Source organism: Heterocephalus glaber, unplaced genomic scaffold (assembly GCF_053883595.1).
Source record: "Heterocephalus glaber isolate CG9 unplaced genomic scaffold, H.glaber_assembly_v1.0 deba00001498, whole genome shotgun sequence".
In the NCBI taxonomy this organism is placed as follows: Eukaryota; Metazoa; Chordata; class Mammalia; order Rodentia; family Bathyergidae; genus Heterocephalus; species Heterocephalus glaber.
This window is the reverse complement of record NW_028258321.1, coordinates 6,109,548-6,131,282: the sequence shown is the minus strand read 5'-3', so window position 1 is coordinate 6,131,282 and position 21,735 is coordinate 6,109,548. Positions and strand designations below refer to the sequence as shown.

At 42.3% G+C, this 21,735-nt stretch overlaps 1 protein-coding gene across 21 annotated transcripts in view; it reads left to right on the top strand.

Moving 5' to 3' along the window:
• The first annotated feature begins 3,998 nt into the window (after positions 1-3,998).
• Gbf1 (golgi brefeldin A resistant guanine nucleotide exchange factor 1) overlaps positions 3,999-21,735 on the top strand; it is a 130,204-nt gene continuing 112,467 nt past the window's right edge. For 19 of the 21 annotated variants that reach the window (XR_002389764.2, XR_002389763.2, XM_087185745.1 and 16 more), the window contains exons 1-3: positions 3,999-4,279; positions 13,959-14,064; positions 16,540-16,606. Coding sequence is in view for 17 of the 21 variants with exons in the window: in XM_087185745.1 (XP_087041871.1) it covers positions 13,969-14,064; positions 16,540-16,606 (163 nt within the window). In the remaining 4 variants the exon portion in view is untranslated. Of the gene's footprint in view, positions 4,280-13,958; positions 14,065-16,539; positions 16,607-21,735 lie in introns of those variants that run through there. The other 2 variants (XM_087185751.1, XM_087185750.1) reach the window with 2 other exon arrangements.

The window sequence follows — 21,735 nt, the reverse complement described above, 5'->3', positions numbered from 1 at the left end:
TTTCTCCACTTGTCGCTGTCCGTCTCCGCCCTTTTGTCTCCGTTCCAATTCTCCCACGTCTCGCCTTTCTTTCCTCTTCACCGCCGCCTTGCTCCTGATTGTTGTCCCTCTCCTCCTGCCTCTTCCGCTTTGAGAGACCAACTTCTTTCTCTGTGCCCCCTTTCTCTCATCCACCCTTCTCAAGCTGGGTACGCCTGCCACCTCCTTCCCATGGGACATGGCTTCGTGAAAAAAGCAGGTTTTGAAATGAGGCAAACTAAAGCGAGATTCCAACCGCACCACTACTGTGCCCTCGCTGGCTGACCTTGGACAACTAACTTAATTCACTGCCACCCCAAATCAACAGGGCCCCCGCGGATTCCTCGGGCCTGGGCTGGTGCTCTCCACAGGCGTGGGCCTGTGCCCCTCTCTCCACACCCTCGATTTGCCTGGTCTATGTTCTCCCAGCTTCGAGAGGTCCGGTAGCAGATCAGTCTTGTGGGCCGAGCATGGCCTTGGTGCTTGGTGATTAGCAACTTGCAAGGGACAGGATAGATGTCCAAGGAACATGTTGGACTGGATTAGGTTGCTCAAGTGCTCCGGAGAGCCCTAAGCCCGGTCACAAAATATGCTCCTAAAGCGAATCTGATCCTTCACATCTCTACTTAAAACCCTTTAATTGGCCAGGGATTTAGCTCAGTGGTTCCGCCACCTGCCCTGCAACCACAAGGACCTGAGTTCGATCCCTGGTACCAAAAAAACAAAATAAAACAAGAAAAACACCCTTTAATGGTTCCTAATTACCTTCAGGATAAAACATCAAGCCTCTAATCTGGCATACTCCACCTTCAGGAGCCGACCTTATCTTCAACTTCACCTGTCTCCTCTCGGGACAGTAATCGGACTTTCCACCTTTATTTTTCCAATCCCTATCTGTCCTCCTAAATTCACTCAGGCCTCATTCTCTCTGGGAAGGCCTTCCAAACTCGCAGGTTAGCCAGAGTCTAGCGTCATGCTCCCATGACCCTGCTGTGCATACTCACTACTCTCACCTAATACTCTGGTTTCTCTTCAGATCAAATGAATCTTTGCTTTTTTTAGCTCTCTCACCTGCCACATTAGAGACCAGCTTATGAGCCGTCCCCTACACTACTAAGATTTAAGAGTGCAAGGACCATGTCTTCTTCATCCTTCTTTCCAGGTATAATGTAGAAACTCAATAAATATGTCGTGCCCTGAGGTCTTTGTTGTTGGTGGTGGTTTTTTCATTTTTGCTATTGGATTGCCCCCAGCATGTGTCACATGCATGTTCTGGGGAAGGACCTGTCACAGTCTGCTCTGTGGCATCCCCACTTGCCTAAAGTTGATGTCTGATAGTATGAAGGAGCAGATTTACAAAGTGGCCAAGAAGGGCCTGGCTCCATCACAAATTGGTGAGAGACTTACTCAAGGTTACAGAAGTTTGTTTTGTATCGGGGAATGAAATCTTGAGAATCCTTAAGTCCAAAGGACTTGCTCCTGATCTTCCTGAGGGTTTCTACCATTTAATCATGAAAGTGGTTACTGTTCGAAAGCATCTTGAGAAGAACATAGAAGATAAGGATGGTAAATTCCTTCTGATTCTGAGAGCCAAATTCACTGATGGGCTCAGTTAAATGAGACCAAGTAAATCCTCCACCCATACCCATTGAAAATATGGGTCATCAGTAGCCTCTGCCTGCCGGCATAAATTTGTCTATGTACCCAGGCAATGAAATCATTTTTTAACTAAAAAAATCATAGTGGGCCAGGGATTTAGCTCAGTGGTTCCAGTGCCTGCCTCGAAAGCGCAAGGTCCAGAGTTCGATCCCCGGTACCAAAAAAAATAAAAAATAAAAATAAATCATACTGAGATCTAAGAGGAAGGTGTTTTACCTGGTAAGATGATGGTTAGTAGTAGAGGCTAGGGAATTGTCATTCTCTCCTGTCCATCTTTAATGTACAATCACATGCTTTTAAGATGATGAATTTCTGGAGACATGCGGAAAGGTGAAGGAGAAGTAGGGTGTTTTGACACACTTAGAAGATTTTCCAATAGCTCTCCAAGACTTCTCAATCTGAGACAAGCCCAGGAGACCAGTCCCCTTTTTCAAATGAAGAAGACAGTGACTCAGAGATAGTGTGAAATGCAGTGGCATGATGGTGTATCTTTTTTTGGGGGGGGTACTGGGGATTGAACTTGGGACCTTGCACTTGTGAGGCAGGTGGTGGCACCATTGAGCCAAATCCCCAGCCCATGATGGTGTATCTTCTTCCCCTAACTTCCTTTGTGTGAAAGAAGCAAGATCCTTTATCTGGACAAGGAGATCAGAACCCCAGTGAACAGATTCAGGGAGATGTTGAGGTGCTCTTCAGATCTGATATCAGCTCTGAATGGTTCTTCAAATTAGAGGAACCTAACACATGGATGATTTTGGATACCTGGTTTTGGGACACTTTCCTATGGGGTTAGGAATGGAGCTTCTCTGGATTTGAGTTATCCGTAAGTACGAGGAATGTGGAGAGAATCGGTGTCTTTTTTGTTTTTTAATTTTTAAAATTTTGTTGTTTTGAGACAGGGTCTTGCTATGTAGTTCAAACTACCCTCAAACTCACTATGTAGCCCAGACTAGCCTCAAACTCGCAACCATTCTTCTGCCTCAGCCTCCCAAATGTTGGGATTACAGGTGTGCACACTCAGTCCACAGAGAGTTGGTGTCATTTTTCACTGCCTCCCGGCAGCCTCCCTGGGTCTGCAGTGACACCTGGGTTCTACTCAGCAAACAGACTGGGAATTCCATGATTCAGCCCGAAAGCAGAAAACCCATTCCTCTGCCATCTTCCCATGCTTTGTCACTTCTACATTTTTAAACAGTCTAGTAACCTCTGTCATCTCTCTCTCTCTCTTTTTTTTTTGGTACCGGGGATCGAACTAGGGACCTTGTGCTTTCGAGGCAGGCGGCAGTGTCATCTCTTGTATGGGGAAGAGGCAACTAGCTGGGGGCAAGGAATGAAAATGGATAGGCATCTAGCCCTCAGCTTCTTAGTGTTAGTGTCAATGGTGATGTAGACTAATCTGTGTGATTAGCTTTGCCCCTGGCTGGTAAGGCATGTCCAAGCCTTGAAATGAGGGTCAGAGTTGGAGGTTACAACTTGATAGACTAAGGCATAAGAGGTAGCACCAATCAGTGGAAAAGAGGTGAACTGGGGGTGAGGACACCTGGGTTTGTCTCTCTTCTGCCACCGACTAGCTGGGGCCAGCTTTCCATTCTGAGACTCAGTTTCCTGTTCTATAACACAAGTAGACTTAAATTACATATAAAGATTTTAACTATCTTCCATTTTCTCTTGTTCTGGAGGAACGGGACAGAAGACATCGAAACGGAGTTGGGATGCGACAGTCACACCTATGAGAAGTCAAAACGGGGACAGGCCGACAAGAGGGTGAGAGGAGCAGGGGGTGAAATAGTTCACCGGACTGAATTTAGGATCAAGGGGTCCTAGAGCTGTCTCGAAAGGGAGTGATTCCTCAAGGAGCAGAGTTGTTTTTTTGTACTGGGGATCGAACTCGGGTCCTTGAGCTTGCGCAGCAGGCGGCGAAACCATTGAGCTAAATCCTTAGCCCAAGCAGCAGAGTATTGATAGAGTGGCGGGGGACGCCCGCTCAAGCTCTCAAAATATGCCCCGCCCCCCTGACAGCAAATCACAGCCTTTCTCCGCCTAAGGCCCAGCAGCCTCTGCCAAACGGCGCGCTGCAACCAAACTGTATCTAACTCCACCTTCCAACGGCCCAGAACAATTCCTTATTTTCATTGGCTTTAATAACTGTCACTCAGAGAATTCTCTTATTCGTTGGTTGTGTCCTATTCTTTTTTTTCCCCTGGTAATCTCGCCTCTTCAGGCACTCCCGCCTTCTGGGGCCAATTCATTTCTTCGATTGGATAACTGAGGTGCCACTTTTCAGGGACCCAAGCTGTGATTGGCTATGAGCGGCAGGGCTCGCACAGTTACCAGGCAGCGGGCTAGACTGAGGTTAGTTACCACGTCAGTGAGCTGACAGGGAAGGCAGCCGGCTCCACCGCCCGGCCCGGTCGACCCATTCTGTCTAGCTGTGCGGGCCCACCCGGACTTTACCCTTCACTTCCTGAAAACAGGCTTCTTTCCTCCTCCATCTGCCACCCGAGCCGGGGGAACCGCCGGGAGCCGCCTCTGGGGCGCAGCTGACATGAGCCGCGGCCGCGGGTCCTGGGACTAGGCCCCGCCATCTTGGATCCGCTGACAGGTCCGCCGGGCCCTTCCGGGAGTTGTAGCGCCGCGGAGGGCACCCTGACGTCAAAGCAGGGAATGGGGGACAAGGCATCGGGGAGGGGGACGCCCCGGGGTGGGTTCAGGACTCGGGGCGCGGTAATGAGACCAGGGAAGGGTTGTTGTGGGAGGGGCCTGGGAGGCGGCAAGGGGCAAAGGTCAGTCTCCAGCGGGGGAGGGGCCAATCCCAGCTGTGACTTGTGCTGCCTGGCAGGTGGGTGCCTCGACCCTTCGAGTTCCGCAGGGCTAGTGTAAGCATCAGCTCCTCTCTTCCAGAGCTTTCTGCATTCTAAGGAGCCCAGTGCTCCAGCTGAAAGCAAAGCTAAGGAGATACACTTCGAAGGTTGGTTTCCAGGTTCTGTAGTGCTCCTGTGTGACTACCTCAGTTTGGCTGAGTTGGTTCATTCATCTCGAACTGTGAGCCAGAGTGACCTAGACCTGGGTGGTCGGTAAGAAGACCTGGGGGAGCTGGGGCCAGCAGCCTGGGGAAGTGGGGTATGAGAAGATTTTTCTCAGCTTAACTGCAACTCTGGGGCTGCTTGTAAACACTAGGCTTATTTTCTGGGCCTATTTCTTCCTTTATGCAATTGTTCACAGGTATTCTCTTTTGGTATATGTTTTAGGCTGGCATTTCGCCCTAGGTCTTCTTTTCACATGGCCTACCAAAGTGAGCTTAATCACAAGGAAGTCACCGACACATTTGACTGAGACCAAAGAGGGATTTGAGTACTGGCAATGTTTGGTACTGTTGGTCTGTTATTTTTAGTGAGTTGAAAGAGTTGTGAGAGATGATTGGCTAACTGTAGTAGGATTAGGGAGGCAGAATGAATGATGGAGCATAATCCCAAAGTGTAGTTTACAGAGTGGTGATCTTTGACAAACTCCTGTGTTGTAAAGCCATAAAAGTCTGCTGAAGGTAAAGAGTACTTTTTGAGAGGGAGGATTCGATAGTATTTTTAAATGCACAACATAGAAGCTTGTGTGCCTTTATATCAGGTATACAAAGGCACTCCTCTCGGCCCTGTGGAGGATACACATGAAGAGATCAGCTTTGGAATCATGTAGTGTGTGCATTTTTTAAAAGTAGTAGGATGTACAGTTCTCCAAAAAAGGTATACACATTTCAGGAAAAGAAAAACTTGTATAAATATTTGACTACTAAATTTATTGAGCCATCATGAGATTAATACAGTTACAAGAGGTCCCCAAAGTGGTGGCCATGAGCTTCCAGACATTAGTATGGTGAACTGCTGCTTGGGTAACCTTGGTCATTGAGATTGCTGCACATGCGTTTTCAATTTCTTTAAAAACTGGTGGTGTAGTGGGTTTTCTGTGATATATGACATCCTCTAGGGTTCCCCCCCAAGGGTAACACCATCTGTTGAAAAAACATACTATTTTTTTTCCTGAAGTGTGTGTGTACATGTTTTTTGGCAGCCTCTGTAGGCACAGTCCCCTAGCTCAAGCATGTAGTAAGGTTAAAAGGATAAATCTGTTGCCTTTGAGCAGGTAGTGGGCATCTAATAAGTGTTATCTGTACTTGGGATTAGTTTTAGTATGTGAACAGAATTTATGGCCTAATTCTGGACCTGCAAGTCAGGATGCTCTTTTGCATGGTGAGGTAATAACCAGAGGGATCAAAATCTCCACTTGATCTTAGCCAAAAGGCCAAGAAGTGATTGAATCAAAATCTCATGGTGTTGGAAGGGAAAATTATCTAGGGGCATAGAGTGATTGAACTCAGTTTCTCCTGCCTAATTCCCTTCACCCTCCTGAAATTGTGTTATATGTGTATGTGTGTGCTGGGAGCAGAAAGGGTAGCATTTATGGTTTACATTTATTGATTTAACTTAACTGGGATAGAAATGATATGGGAAACTATTTGCAATTTAACTTACTGATCTAAAATGTAGAATTTCCAGAAAAGTAGCTGAGAGTAGCAAATGAAGTGACAGAGTCACTCAGGAAGTATCCAGATTAGATGGGCTTGCATTGCTCATCTGGACCACTGCTGTGTCGAGTTGCTATACTTAGCATACCAGCCAATCTGGTCTCTGGGTGGATAGTGTGAGCAATGCAGCATCTTTTCAGTTGGGCCTGTGGGTGACTCTAAAGGCATCAAAGATTTTCCCTTTACTTAAAAAGTCATTTTGGGGGCTGAGAGTGTAGCTCAGTGGTACAGTGTTTGTCTAGCATGTACAAGGCCATAGGTTCAATTCCCAGCACTCACCTCTCCCCTAAAAGTGATTTTCTAGATAGGAATAATTCCCACTCAACCAAAGCTCAAAAAATTTGTCTTTCCTTCAAGTCTTGTATTTCAGCTGCATTTTATGGTGGCTGTAAGGCCAAGTACCTTGCTGTCTTGGCAGTGATACTTGTTAGCACAGTGGGAACTCATGTTTTAGTCACATCTCAGTAGCTGGGTATCAGCCTGAGTTTAGCTCTCAGTTCTCAGAGTTCCACTACTATTTCACTTCCCTATGTTCTAAGAAGTCAGAATGACTGCCACTTTTAAGTAATGACTTCACTGATAGACTGCTTAGACTGGCTACTGTGAGGCAGCTGGGGAGGAAGAAGACAGTCCTGCATCTGAGGAGACACTTTTAAGATACAGCACTCACTGGAAAGATCATTTTAGCCTTTGTATGCCACTTCTTTTTTTGTTGTTATTGTTGTGGGGTTTTTTGGCACCGGGGATCGAAGTTGGGTCCTTGTGCTTGCACAGCAGGTGGCGAAACCACTGAGCTAAATCCCTGGCCCAAGGAAGAAAAGATTCTTTTTTTTTTTTTTTGGTACCGGGGATCGAACTTGGGTCCTTGCGTTTGCACAGCAGGTGGTGAAACCACTGAGCTAAATCCTCGGCCCTGTATGCCACTTCTAATTGATTGATCATACTCTATCCTTGTTGATCATTGTGACTGATTGGAATGATTCTGCTGTTGGGGTTTTACGATGGGGTTGAGCTGAAGAGAGGAGGGATTCATTTTACTTACTTCAGACTAGAAGAACTATGTAAATTTAATAGGCTATAGTTCATCTTCCATTTTCTCTTTCTATATTTCAGTATATTCACCTGTAGTTGTTTGATTAAATGAAAATTTAATAGAGTAGTGTGTTGCTTTGGAGCCTCAACAGTAGTGGACATGATCATGGAAGTAATGATATGTTTCATTAGAAGTAGAAGTAGAAGTGATTGTAGAAGCAGTATAACTACAAATGATTATGGAAGTATGATGACAAATCATATAAACAGGGGTTGCAAGTTCAAATGACCATGTTTCAGAAAGGTAGTGTAAATGAGTGAAGCGAGTCAGGAGGGAATGGTTATACTGTAGACTGTAGTGTACTGGAGAATCCAGGTGGGTATTTGGAAGAGGCAGCTTGCAACTTACTGAGTACATTGTTCCTGTTTTTTTTTCCTGGTACCAGGGATCAAACTCAGGACCTTGGGCTAGCGAGGCAGGTGTGGTGCCACTGAGCTAAATCCCAGGCCCGTTAGTTAAAATTTTTAAAACCTTTTGTAGGCCAAAGTATGTCTGTGGATTGGACTCAACCACTGTACCATGGCCACTATATCATGACCCCTAATAAGATGGCCAGGCTTTGTGAACCTTAATCACTGCATTTCTCCGTGCATAATCACACAGGCTTTCTTCCTGCTCTGCTGTCACCCTCATAGTTTGGGTGCCCTGAGTGGTCAAAAGATGAGTAATAGAAAGCTTTGTTTCATTTTTTTTCATCTACAAGATGACAGAAAGGACATCTTTGGAACATATCAATGGCTTACCTTGGATGTTATTCTGGAGATAGTCCCAGAATCTCCACAGAGGGAGATGGCATGGCAGAGCTGAGGTGCATTGGTCATCTGATTAGCAGGTTTGGGAGGATTTTCCAGTTGTGTCTTGTCAGGGCACCAGCTTTTTTCCTGGTTTGACATTCCGTCTCTCTCTCTTTTTTTTTTTGGTACCAGGGATCGAACTCAGGTCTTTGTGCTTGGGAGGCAGGCAGCGGAACCACTGAGCTAAATCCCCAGCCCGTCTGGTACCAAGGATTGAACTTGAAGTTGGAAGTGGCTTCCCTGGGTGGGCATGAATGACATTCTCTTACCTCCACATTTGAGTAAATTTCTTGAGCCCATTAAGTTGTTTATTAGTTAAATAAGTCTGGGTCAGTCTTCATAAAAGCACAAGAATGTGGTGTGTCTTTGCTGCTCTGGAAATGTTATCAGCTCTGCATCTTTAGTGCTTCTCTGGGTTATCAAAGGATTGAGTGAATTTAAACCTTGGAAAGACCCACTGAGGGCCATTCAGCTTCTACCTCTTAGAAAGCCCATCAGAGTTTTCTTGATTTGCACAGCCCTGTACTAGAAAACAAAGACAAACACAAACAAACAAAAGCCTTTGGAAAATTTATTTGAAACCTGAGTCTGCCTTTGGAGAATCTATTTGCTAATTGGATATGGGCAACTTTAAAAAGTGATTAAGAAAAAAATAGTGTACTAATAACAGCTATGTAGAACAAGAGAATGTAAGACACGTATACATATATGTCAAGAATTGTCAATTACATAAAGAATTACATACCTCACCGAATAAAAGTCAATATTCAAATATCTCTTAAGAGATGTTGGAAAGATAGAAATGAAAAGAGAGCACTGATGTGGCTGGTGTGTCTCTGTGGGTTCTTGTTTGTAGGCTGGCCTGCACGGAAGGTTTATAACTGCTGGTAGAGAAACAGATAGGAGACACAGGAAGATTTGCCTGCCTGGTCCAAGAGTCATTCTTCTGTGAAGTCGCAGCTCTCATGAGAAGTGGTTCTTGTGAGTGTGAGCTGTGCCGTTTTGATGAGTCAGTCTTGATGCTGGTTAGTTCACTGTTCCTTCAATATTTATGGATCATTTCTGTTACTATGTCTCAGGTATTAGGGATAAAAAGGTGAATAAATTATCTCTTCCCCTGACATTCCATGGGTTTATGGTAGAGATAGACTGTATAACATGATATGTTAACTTTATCCAAATTGGTTGTATCAGTTGGGTGTGGTGATGGACCCAGGAAACCCAGCACTGGGGAGGCTGAGACAGGAGGATTGTCATGAGTCTAGGCCAACGTGGGCTACATAGTATGTTCAAGGCCAGCATGAGGTACATGAGATACTGTTTCAAAAGAAAAGGAAAAAGGCCGGGGATTTAGCTCAGTGGTTCTGCCACCTGCCTCGCAAGCGCAAGGACCTGCGTTTGATCCCCGGTACCAAAAAAAAAAGGAAAAACACCCCCAAAACTTAAATTAGTTGTATCAATATAGATACTGTCCATTTTTACCAGGTCTTAGTATTGTCAGGTTTAAATTTTGGAGGGGGTATATAAAATATATCTCATTATGAGGTTTTTTTTTTTTTTTTTTGGTACCGGGGATCGAACTAGGGTCCTTGAGCTTGCATAGCAGGTGGCAAAACCACTGAGCTAAATCCCCGGCCCTCATTATGAGGTTTTCTTTTTTGGGTACCGGGGATCGAACTTGGGCCCTTGTCCTTGAGAGGCAGGCAGTGGAACCACTGAGCTAAATCCCCAGCCCCCACCTCATCTTATTTTTGATAAAACTTTAAGTTCTTTTCTGCCAAACTTACATGAGGTCTCTGTCAGCCATTGTGACCTTGTAACCAAGAATTCTAACCATTGGCTGCTAGGTAGCAAGTCAGAGCTTCCCATTTGTAGCTGAACATCAGACGGATTCCATTAGATTTCCTGGTTGAGGAGTCATATGTTCAAAGACCTGGGAGGAGATTAGGCAACTCTTCATAATCCTTGAAAATAATTCCTCTCATTTTCTAGATGTTCCTTTTTTTTTTAAACTGAGAAAATAAGCTTAATACAATTTTGTTTTGCTTAGAACTTTGGAATAATAGAAATATGTTAGCTTTTGGTGCATAATGGATTTTGATGAGATCTTCGGTTACTTTCAGATGGATTCCCAGTTCAAAATTTATCTCCTCCAGGAAGTCTTCCAAAGAGTACATAGATCCTATTAGACCTCAGTTAGATCCATTGGCACTTTTGTTCACAATTTGTAGTGCGGTGTTTTTGTTGTTGTTTTTAACTTGTTTTGTTTCTTTTAGATGGGTATATTTTCTCTCCTCCTAGTTCTTTGGAAGAAAAGGATTTTTATTTATATTCCTATTCTTTATAATGTCTCCTCCTAGGTCCCCCCAATTTTTTTTTTTTTTTTTTGGTACTGGGGATCGAACTCAGGACCTTGCTCTTGCGAGGCAGGTGCCAGAACCACTGAGCTGAATCCCCGGCCCACCCCCTCCCAAATATTTTTAACAGTAACGGTTACTACATTGAAGACTGTTCCATTGATTATGTCTCCTACTTGCTTTACTAGCTTTTACTCCCTTAGTTGTATTTCTTCCTATCTGGAATAAGTGTGATTCCCTAACTACATACGTACTGAATTTTCCTACTACAAGACTTTACTGTTGCCAGTACCTCCTTGTGTTTTTGACTCTTTGAATCCCCCTCCCCCACCGCCCCCGGCACTGGGGATGGAACTCAGGACCTTGCACTTGTGAGGCAGGTGCAGCACCACTGAGCTAAATCCCCAGCCCTGGAATCCTATCTTTCAGTTGCCTTTTCAGGGCCCTCCACCAGAAGTGATTGATTGATTGATGGATCGATTGACTGATTTGAGACAGGGTCTCATTCTGTAATTCGGGCTGGCCTTGAACTCACTGTGATATAGGGCAGGCTGGCCTTGAACTGATGGCAGTCCTCCAGCCTCAGCTTCCTGAGTGCTGTGATTACAGCCATGTGCCACCATGTGGCTCAAGAAGTGCTTTTATTTACTTCAGTACTGTAATGCTGTATATCATTCTTATTAGAGATGTGTGTGTGTTTGTGTGGATGTGCCTATATTTGCCTAATCCAGTAGATTATAAATTCCTTTTGGAATATCTGGTGCCTGAGTAGGTACAATTCTTTGCTTAACATATGCCAAGTAACATCTGACCCAATGAGGTAAATGTTTGTCAATGAACTTTCATTACTACTTTTTTTTTTTGGTACCGGGGATCGAACTCGGGATCTTGTGCTGGCGAGGCAGGCACCAGAACCACTGAGCTAAATCCCTGGCCCCTCATTACTATTTTTAATCATTGGCACATGGAACAATATAACTACTTTTCTAGAGAGCTTATTCATTCTTAAAATATCAGTTGAAATTTAAAGATAGTGTCTTAGTAACTTTTCTCATTGCTGAGACAAAATACTTGATACCTAAAGTTAAAAGAGGAAAGGTTAATTTTAGCTCACAGTTTGTAGAGGGTTCAGTCCATAGTTGGCTGTCTCCAAGGCAGGGTGGCATGACAGAGGGGCATCCCAGAGGAGAAACAGTCCATGGCAAAGCAGGGCAGGCAGAAGGCAGCAAGCAGCAAGCAAGCAACCAGCAGTGACCACACCAGCCCTCTTTCTATCTCTTACATTTTATCCAGGCTATCTGGTGGGTAGCACTCACATACTTAATGCCAGTATCACATCCTTGATTCCAGCATCATACACTGTAGATCCAGCCACCTCCAAAAAGCCCCACCTATGACGCATGAGGCTTTGGGGGGGACATATAAGCCATAACAGATAGGTAATATATGTTTGTGACACAAAATTCAAAAGGTACAAAAGAATATACAGAGAAAAGTAAGCCTTCTCTTCACCTCTTTCCCTATCACCCAGTTTCTTTCCTGGAGGCAGCCTCTGTTAGCAGTTCATTACAAATCATCCCAGAGACACAGCACATTCATCCCGCCTGCATAGCTTAATGAAGAGGAAGTATTATGAAAGATGTTATCTTTTTTCATCAGGTACCTTAAAAGTATTTTATTTTATTTTTTTTTGGTACCGGGGATTGAACTCAGGACCTTGCAGTTGCAAGGCAGGTGGTGGAACCACTGAGCTAAATCCCTGGCCCACCTTAAAGTAATTTAAAATTTATCTTCTATTTCTTGGTTCTCTTCAGAAGAAAACATTTGTTGTGCATTGTGCATTCTCATCATTGAACATTCTTAGAAGAGAACATGGTTGTGCTTCTGGAGTGTTTGGAAAGCAAATATTCTTTGGGGACCAATCCAGTCATTTCTTTAAATTGTCATTAATATAAATATTGTCTTATGTTTCCCTGTAGGATGGGGAGATGTGGGCCCTGGGCAAAATTTATGCTTGTTTTTTTTTCTTTATTGTAGTGGCTTTCATACTTTTTACTTTCTGGGGGTCCCATCTTATACAAAACATGCAAATTTAGGTGCTTTTAGCTTACTTTTTTCTATATTGCTATTTGTGTTTTCGATTCTATGAATTGCCAGTTCTTTCAGACCTCAGTAAATATAATAGATGCCTCAAAAGCAGAAATTATTTTAAGCTGGGTGTAGTGGCACACACCTATAGTCCCAATATTTGGGAGGCTGAGGCAGGAGGATTGCTGTGAGTTCAAGACCAGCCTGGGCTACATAGTTGAAGGCTGAGCTACATAAGTTGAAGCTTGAATTACAAGACCCTGTCTCAAAAAAGAAAAAAAGAAATTATCTTAACCTCTTTTATCATTATTGATGTTTAATTTTATTGATAATATAGTAATATATTCCTATAAAAAATTAAAACATAAGGCTAATATATCCTCTGATTATATTCTGATTTCACTGCACCTTCTCTAGAGACAACTATGGTTATGAGTTTGGGTATGTCTGCCCAGACCCTCTAGTCTGTATTTACATATCTAGATATGTACCTGTACAAAATATATTAACTTGGGCGAGGGATTTAGCTCAGTGTTCTGTTGCCTGCCTCACAAGCAAAAGGACCGGAGTTCAATCCTTGGTACCAAAAAAACCCAAAAAACCAAAAAACAAAAAAACAAAAAACAAAATATATTAACTAGGGGCTGGGGATTTAGCTCAGTTGTGCTGACGCCTGCATGGAAAGCACAAACTCCTGAGTTAGATCCCCGGTACCAAAACAACAAAAACGAAACCAAAATATATTAACTATTCTTATCAACATGGATAAACATCAACTTATAAATACAACGTTTCATGGAAAAAGAGCAAATTACAGAAGAATATATCAGTTATATATAAAACAGAATAATACTATATATTGTTTAAAGACTTATCAATAAAGAAAAAGTATAAGGCAACCTGAGGGCTTCATAACCATCAGATTTCTAATATCAGGATTTATTGGTGAGAGAGAAGAGGATATTACCAGGGCGGATACACAGAGGCTTCATTTGTACTGTTAATCTGAGTATTGGCTGTTATATTACTTTGTATCTTATTGTATGTTAAATATTACATATTTTTAAAAACAGTTGACTAAAAAATCTTATATGCTTGATAGAGAGTATAGAGGTAGGTACCTTTGAGAAATTGGCTGGATTGATAATTTTTGAGTTGTACCTTGAACTGCTCCGAACTTCCAGAGATCTCTAGGAGAGCCAGTTAGTTAGAATCATAATATAGGATGGAATTCATTCATCTATCTTATTATTACAGGTGGAGAATTTTGGCTTTGAAGTTAAATCACATTTCTACTCTTATCGGGTACTGATTTAACCATGGGTGTGCTCTGGGTAACCAGATATTAACCAGACTTTTATCTGTCTTGGTAGGTTTGTCAGGATGGTGGATAAGAATATTTACATCATTCAAGGGGAGATTAACATTGTGGTTGGGGCTATCAAACGAAATGCCCGATGGAGCACCCATACGCCGTTGGTAAGTGGGGAATGGGCAGATAGCCTGGTCACTGAATTTTTGTAGGGAATCTGGTTTTTGGTTAAAAACAGTAGTAAAATTCCTAATAATAATGAGTAATAGGAAATCAGAGTCATTCTTGGTATCAGGGACACTTCTGTTTTATTCCAACTAGCATCAAATGTACAGTTTTTTCCCCCCTTATGGGACCCTAAAGATGACATAATTCTAGCAATTTCTTTGTTTTGCTTTATTTTATTTTTATTATTATTACTTTTTGTGGTACTGGGTGTCAAGCTCAGGACCTTGTGCTTTTGAGGCAGGTGCAGCGCCACTGAGCTAAATGCCCGGCCCTTTGTATTTGTTTTTTGAGACAGGGTCTCTCTGTGTATTGCAGGCTGGATTTGAACTCACTCTGTAGCCCAGACTGGCCTTGAATTCATGGTGAGCCTCCTACCTCAGGCTCTCCAGAGCTGGGATTACAGGTGTGCATCACCATGCCTAGATTAACAATTTTTATAAACAGTTTACGCTGATACTTGGGACTACTTTACCATGCCTAAAAATGTCAGAAAGATTCCTTATCTTCTAATTCCCTGTTGGTGTAATTACCTATCAAATTAAGTTGGTTTATTTATTGATAAATAGAATATGGCTTGGTGATGACACCTCCCATGGAGGTTGAGGGAGTTTCAGCAAACGTCCATATAAGAACAGACCATATCTTGCCAGTAAAATGAATAAGAAACTTATCTGTTAGAAACTTGGCCTTTTGTTGTTGTCCTTGCATATGTATATTCAAGGATTTTTTTTTTGTAGCATTGTATAAACAAACAATTTTTGGCCCAATTATAAAAACAAGTTTGGAATTTCCCAACCTGCTAAGTACATATAAACACATTTGGGGGCCTGGGATTTAGCTCAGTGGCACCGTGACTGCCTTGCAAGTTCAAGGACCTGAGTTTGATCCCTGGTATCAGAAACAACAATGACAAAAAAAGGACCCAACTTGGAAGAGTGTTTGGATCTTCTCATGTTCATTTATAAAAATGGATTGGTTTTGGGGTTGGTGATGTAGGATGTAGCTTGGCAGTAGAGTGCTTGCGTGGTATGCATGAAGCCCTGAGTTCAATGCCCAGCATTACAACAACAACAACAAAAAAGAATTGGTTTTGAAGTGAGAATGGAGTCAGGAGTGTCTTTGAAATGAGTATGTGTGATCACATGATGAATCTGGAGAGGAGACACAGTAATACACATATAAATCGTGACAGTCTGTAGTAGCTAAAGTCTTACAGTGATGTTATAGATTAGCATTTTAGGATTCATTTTTTTGGGTAAGCCTAGAGTATTTCTATGAAATAAGAGATTAAGAAACAAAGTATGCCAGTGTCTGCCTCACAAGTGCAAGGTCCCAAGTTCGATCCCTGGTACCAAAAAAAAAAAAAGAGAGAAACAAAGTATGAATTGTGGCTAAGTTTCTTTCCCTGAGAAGAAACACAGGCTTTTCTGATTGGATCCAGGAAAACCCCTTGATCTATCCTTTATTTTCTTCTTTTTTTTCCAGTTTTTTGTTTTGGTACAGGGGATCGAACTTGGGACCTTGCAGTTGTGAGGCAGGCACCGGCATACTTTGGATTTGTGAGGCAGGCAGCAGAACCACTGAGCTATATCCCAACCCTCCAGTTTTGTTTTTTTTTTAATTAGTATATTTGCATTATATAACGATTACATTCCTCAAAGGGAGTTGGTACATGTAATTAATTTTTTTTAATCTTCTTTCCCACCTCCCTCACCCCTCATTCCCTTCCCTTTTGCAAAAGATCTCTTTCTCTTTTATCTCTTTTTTTTTTGGTACCAGGGATCAAACTCGGGACCTTGTGCTTTTGAGACAGGCGCCAGAACCACTGAGCTAAATCCCCGGCCTTGTCTTTTTTTTTTTTCCAGTACCGGGGATCAAACTCAGGACATTGTGCTTGGGAGGCAGCTGTGGTGCCACTGAGCTAAATCCCTGGCCCTTATTACCTTTTATCTTGCTCCTTTTTTATATTTTGTGTTCTCATATAAGAGAAATGATGCAATATTTGAGCTTGTGTCTGATTTATTTCACATACCGTTATGGTTTCAGACTGCATCCATTTTACCACAAATGATTCAAGTTTATCCTTTTTATGGCAGAGTAGTACTTCGTTGTGAGTAAATACCACATTTTCTTTTTTTAAAAAAATTTCCTTTTAAAAATAAATTACAGCGTAAGATATCAGATCAATAGCAATGGCACATATGCATGAATACCACATTTTCTTTATCCGTTCATGCTACCCTTTGTTTTCTTTTTCTTTTTTTTGGTACCGGGGATTGAATTCAAACTCAGGACCTTGCGCTTTTGAGGCAGGCGCCAAAACCACTGAGCTAAATCCCCCGCCCAACCCTTTGTTTTCTTTTTCCTCTTTTGCCCCAATAATGTTTTTATTTTTTAACCTATGTTTTCTGTAGGATGAAGAACGGGACCCTCTCCTGCATAGTTTCAGTCATCTAAAGGAGGTTTTAAACAATATAACAGGTGAGTCTTTAAATCTAGGTAAGGTTACTTATCCCAGTCACAATACATGTATTTGATTTATTATAGGGTACAGGGATAGACTTGTTTTCTTTTTCCCTCTCTCCCCTTCTTCCTCTTTTCTTTCTCTTTACCACTGGGGATGGAGTCCAAGAGCACTAAGGTATATCCAATGCCCTTTTTTACTTTTTATTTTGAGACAAGGTCTTGCCAAATTGCCCAGACTGGCCTCAGACTTATAGTCCTCCTGCCTTAGCCTCCTGAGTAGCCACCACTCTTGGCTTAGACAAACATTTCCTATAAAGCACCATGTAGTAAATATTTTAGGTTTTGCAGGCCATAATCCAATCTACTCAGCTCTCCTTTTTTACTCAAAAGCAACCGTAGATTATACATGAATAAATAAGTAATACATACATTGTTTGTTTGTTTATTTATTTATTTGAGACAGGGTCTTGGTATGTAGTTCAGGCTGGCCTTGAACTCACTATGTAGCCCAGGCTGGCCTCAAACTCACGGCAGTCCTCCTGCTTCAGTCTCCCAAGTGCTGGGATTATAGGTGTGTGCCACCATGCTTGGCTTATTTTTGTTTAATTTTTTTATTTTTTATTTTTCTTGAGGTAGTGTCTCACTATATAGTTCAGGCTGGCCTTAAACTCACTGTGTAGCCCATGTTGGCCCTGAACTAGTGGAGATCCTGCTTAAGCCTCCACGTCCAGTTTACATATATTGTTTTTTAAAAAAATCTGCAAGTCAAATTTGGTCCATGTGTATAACTGCCATATATTATTTACATGTTTAGAATTTTTGGTCCAGGGATTTAGCTCAGTGGTTCTGCCGCCTGTCTCGCAAGCGGAAGGTTGTGAGTTCGATCCCCAGTACCAAAAAAAAAAAAAAGAATTTTCAGAGTCACTTTCACACTTATTACCATTGTTGAACTTTTATGGAGACCTGTGAGGGGAGCATGGTAGATATTGTTCCTTTTTTTTTGTACCGGGGATTGAACTTGAGTCCTTGTGCTTGCAAGGCAGGCGGTGTAACCACTGAGCTAAATCCCTGGCCCCCATTGTTCCTTTTTTAGGGATGAAAGTGAGGATGTGTGTGCGTGTGTGTAAAGGACGAAAGTCTCAACATCAATGTGTTTTTCAAGGGGGTTAGATATACATTGAGAGGGAAAAATCCCCTCAGAATAACTGCAGATTTCTTAGCGCAAATCATAAAGACTGGGAGAAACTGGAGTGAAGTTTTTCAAGCACTGAAAGAAAATAATGGTCAACCTAGACTTTTATATTCTGCAAATTGGCCTTCAAAATTGATGGAGAAGACTTTCCACAACAAAGGAATCCTAAAATAACACAGACCACTAAACTAGGATTGCAGAAAATACTTAAGGGAATCTTATACAGAGACAGGAAGGCCACCAGCACCAAAGAGCCCAAAAGAAAGTGCATTCTAACTGGGAGAGTAGTTAGACTAAAGGAAACAAGTAAAGGCATCTGGACTGGAAAAATAACGCAGTGGTAGCATTCAATAATAATTCTCATGGGGCTGGGGATTTAGCTCAGTGGTTCCGCCATCTGTCTTGCAAGCAGAAGGTCCCGAGTTTGATACCCGGTACCAAGAAAAAAAAGATTTTCAATGTCAGTGGTCTCAACTCCCAGTCAGAAGACACAAGACAAAATGCAGCCATATACTGTGTTGCTTCAGGAGACACTCATACAGCAGGAAGTGCACATACTGAAGGTGACAGCATGGAAAGTGGTACCATTCGACCAGAGCCCCAAGACAGGTAACTATCTTATTTTCAGACACAGTGGAATTGAAGCCAAAACTGATCAGAAGAGACAAAGATGCCAGTATATACTGGTGAAGGGAACAATTCCACAGGATGAGATAACAGTTGTAAATATTGATGCACTGAATATTGTCATACCCAGTTGCATAAAACAAAAGCTACTGGAATTAAAAAGACAAGAGCTGAGCATGGTGCTGCATGTAATCTCTGTACTGTTCTTGGGAGGCTGAGACAGGAGGATTGCCATGAGTTTGAGGCCAGCCTGGGCTACATAGCAAGAGCCTATCTCAAAAACCAAAGAAGAGAAAAAAGAAACAGACACCAATACAATCATAGTAGGGGATTTCAATACCCTACTCTCACAATTAGGTCATCAAAACAAAAAGTCAGCAAAGAAGCATCAATTAAACCACACCACAGAACAGATGGACTTAATGGATATACACACTGTTTTATCCAACAACAGAATGTTCATGCTGTCAGTAGCACATAGAACTTTTTCTAAAATAGACAATATCTTAGGCTGTAAAGCGTGCTTAGGGCCCGGGATTTAGCTCAGTGGTTTTGCCGCCTGCTGTGCAACCACAAGGACCCAAGTTCGATCCCTGGTACCGTAAAAAAAAAAAAGCATGCTTAAATGAGTACAAAAGAATTAAAATTTAAAAAAAAAAGAATTAAAATAATCTCCTGCAAACTATCTGATCATAGTGGAATGAAGCTAGAAATCAACAGCAAAAAAAGACACAGCAACTACAAAATCACATGGAGATATTGAATAATCAGTGGATCACAAAAGAACTCAGGGAAGAAAAAAATTCTTAGACTCAAATGACAGTGGAAGCATAACATACCAAAGCCTATGGGACACAGTGCAAGCAGAGCTAAGAGAGAAGGTTATAGCTGTAAATGTACAATGAAAAGAATAGACATAAATGAGGCCTGTCTATAATCCCAGCACAGCACTCAGGAGGCTGAGGCAGGAGGATTGCCTGAGTTTGAGGCCAGCCTGGGCTTTATAGTGAGGTCAAGGTCAGCCTGGAATACATAGGAAAACTGTATCTCAAAAAAAAACAAAAGAAAAATCTCGAATAACAATAATACATCTCAAGGTCCTAGAAAGATAAGAACATTCTACATCTGAAACCAAGAAGAGGAAAGAAATTATTAAAATCAGAGTGGGAATTAATGAAATTGAGATTAAAAAACATTATAAATGATCAGTGAATCAAAGGGTTGTTTCTTTGAAAGGATGGGAAGGACGGGAGGGAAAGGGGAAGGAAAAAGGATCATGTACCAAGTCCCTCCACAATGAATGTATTTACTATGTATCACAAAATTAGACTAACAAAAAATGTTGTGGAGCCGGGCATGGCAGCACACTCCTGTAATCCCAGCACTTGGGAGGCTGAGGCAGGAGGATTGCTGCAAGATTGAGGCCAGCCTGGGCTACAATAGTGAGTTTAAGACTGGCCTGAACTGGGCTGGGGATTTAGCTCAGTGGTTCTGCCGCCTGCCTTGCAAGTGCAAGGATCCGAGTTCGATCCCCGGTACCAGAAAAAAAGACTGGCTTGAACTATATAGCAAGACCCTGTCTCAAAAAAACCAAAAAGAGGGCTGGGGATTTAGCTCAGTGGTTGTGCCGCCTGCCTCACAAGTGCAAGGACCTGAGTTTGATCCCCAGTACCAAAACAAACAAAACCCCAAAAAGAATTGGAAAGAAAAGAAAAAAAAAACCAACAAAAAAATGTTGTGGGAAAATAAAGGAAAAGTATCAGAGCCTTCCTGTGTTTTTTTGTTTGTTTTTTGGGGGGTTTTTTTTGGTGCCTGGGATCAAACTCAGGACCTTGTATTGCAAGGGAGGCGGAGTGCCACTGAGCTAAATCCCTGCCCCCTCTGTATTGACTGTAGGGTTCTAGTAGTGTAACCCTGGAATGCTGTTGTCTAGTGATAGATCTCAGACCTATACTGAATGGAGTTTAGACTTCTGCACATTGAATAAGTAATAAAAATTTCCTCCTTTCCTGAGAAATACAGGAGAAGATCTGGCAAAAAAATTCCTTTTTACTTCACTGAACATGGGGCAAAGTTATCTAAAGGTTCCCTATATGTTTTCTGTAAAGGAACAAATTTGACTCATTGAAAAACCTTTGGAAATAGTAGCCAAGAGGAATCAAGTATAGAGAAAGCAACTGTTAGTTAGCAGGGCTGATGCTGCTACTAGGTGGCATGTTCTTATTTTATGGTCTATGTTATAATAACTTGGGTGCTTTAGAAATTTGACTGGGTTTTTAAAACAGTTATACAGATAAAGCTTAAATAGCCCAATTAGAAAATACAGTGAGTGAGGATTTATAATTCTTTTAGGACTAGAGTTCAGAGAGATATCAAGTTTTTGTAAGAGATATTAAGAGGATTAAACAAGTTAATATAATTGGAGACGCTTGGCAAACATGTCATACACAGTGAAGGACTGCTATTACATGTGGCTGGGAATACCCTAAAATGGGGGAGATCACTCTCGAGCACCCTTGAAGGCCTTTTGGGCATTCTGCAGACCTTGAGGTGCTGAGGGGGTCTGCTGTCCTGAGAGACACACTTTCTGCCTGCTCCAATCTAGATCATATGCCTATTCCCTCGATCCTGCCACGTTCCAGATTTCAGCTCAGAGATCATACCTGTGGCCCAAGTCTTGAGGTCTCTAGACCATTTAAGAGTATCATAGCTGAGTTAGTTGACTAATTTTCTTACCTCCTTGGGTTAGGAATCCAGTCAGATTATCTACTGCTTGGAACTAATAAACCAGAATGTGTTGAGGAGCCAGTTTTGTCAGTGGTTCTAGGAATGTAGCTGGGTGTTCCTTAGCTTTCCCTTGGAGGGAAGAAGGTAGTAGTATTTTCCAAGGTCAACAGCTGCGGCAGATGTTGAAATGGTGGCTGCAAAGCTTGCCCCCTGGTCTTGGGTTTTAGAGGTAATATGTTACCTACCTGAGTAAAAGACAAAGTGGACCCAAACTAGAGCATTTCATGGTCTTCGGATCGGATCTGACCTCCCACACAGTCCTGGCTCCCAGGAATAGGTTTATGGGTCAGCTGCCCCTGTGGTCCTGGACTTTGCAGTCCATGACCAATTTCTTGTTTCTTTTACAGAAACAAACAGATTTTTCTGATTGGCAGTGTCAGGAGGACTGCTTTCCTGGAAGCCTGTTAATGGTGGGAGGCTGGGAAAGGGTTTTGAACTTGGAGAGAGAAACTGAAGGGATTGTGTCCATATTATATGACTGGTTGTGGTGTACTGCATAGATTGGAGTCAGGATGGCAGGAATTCTAGGACTTCTACC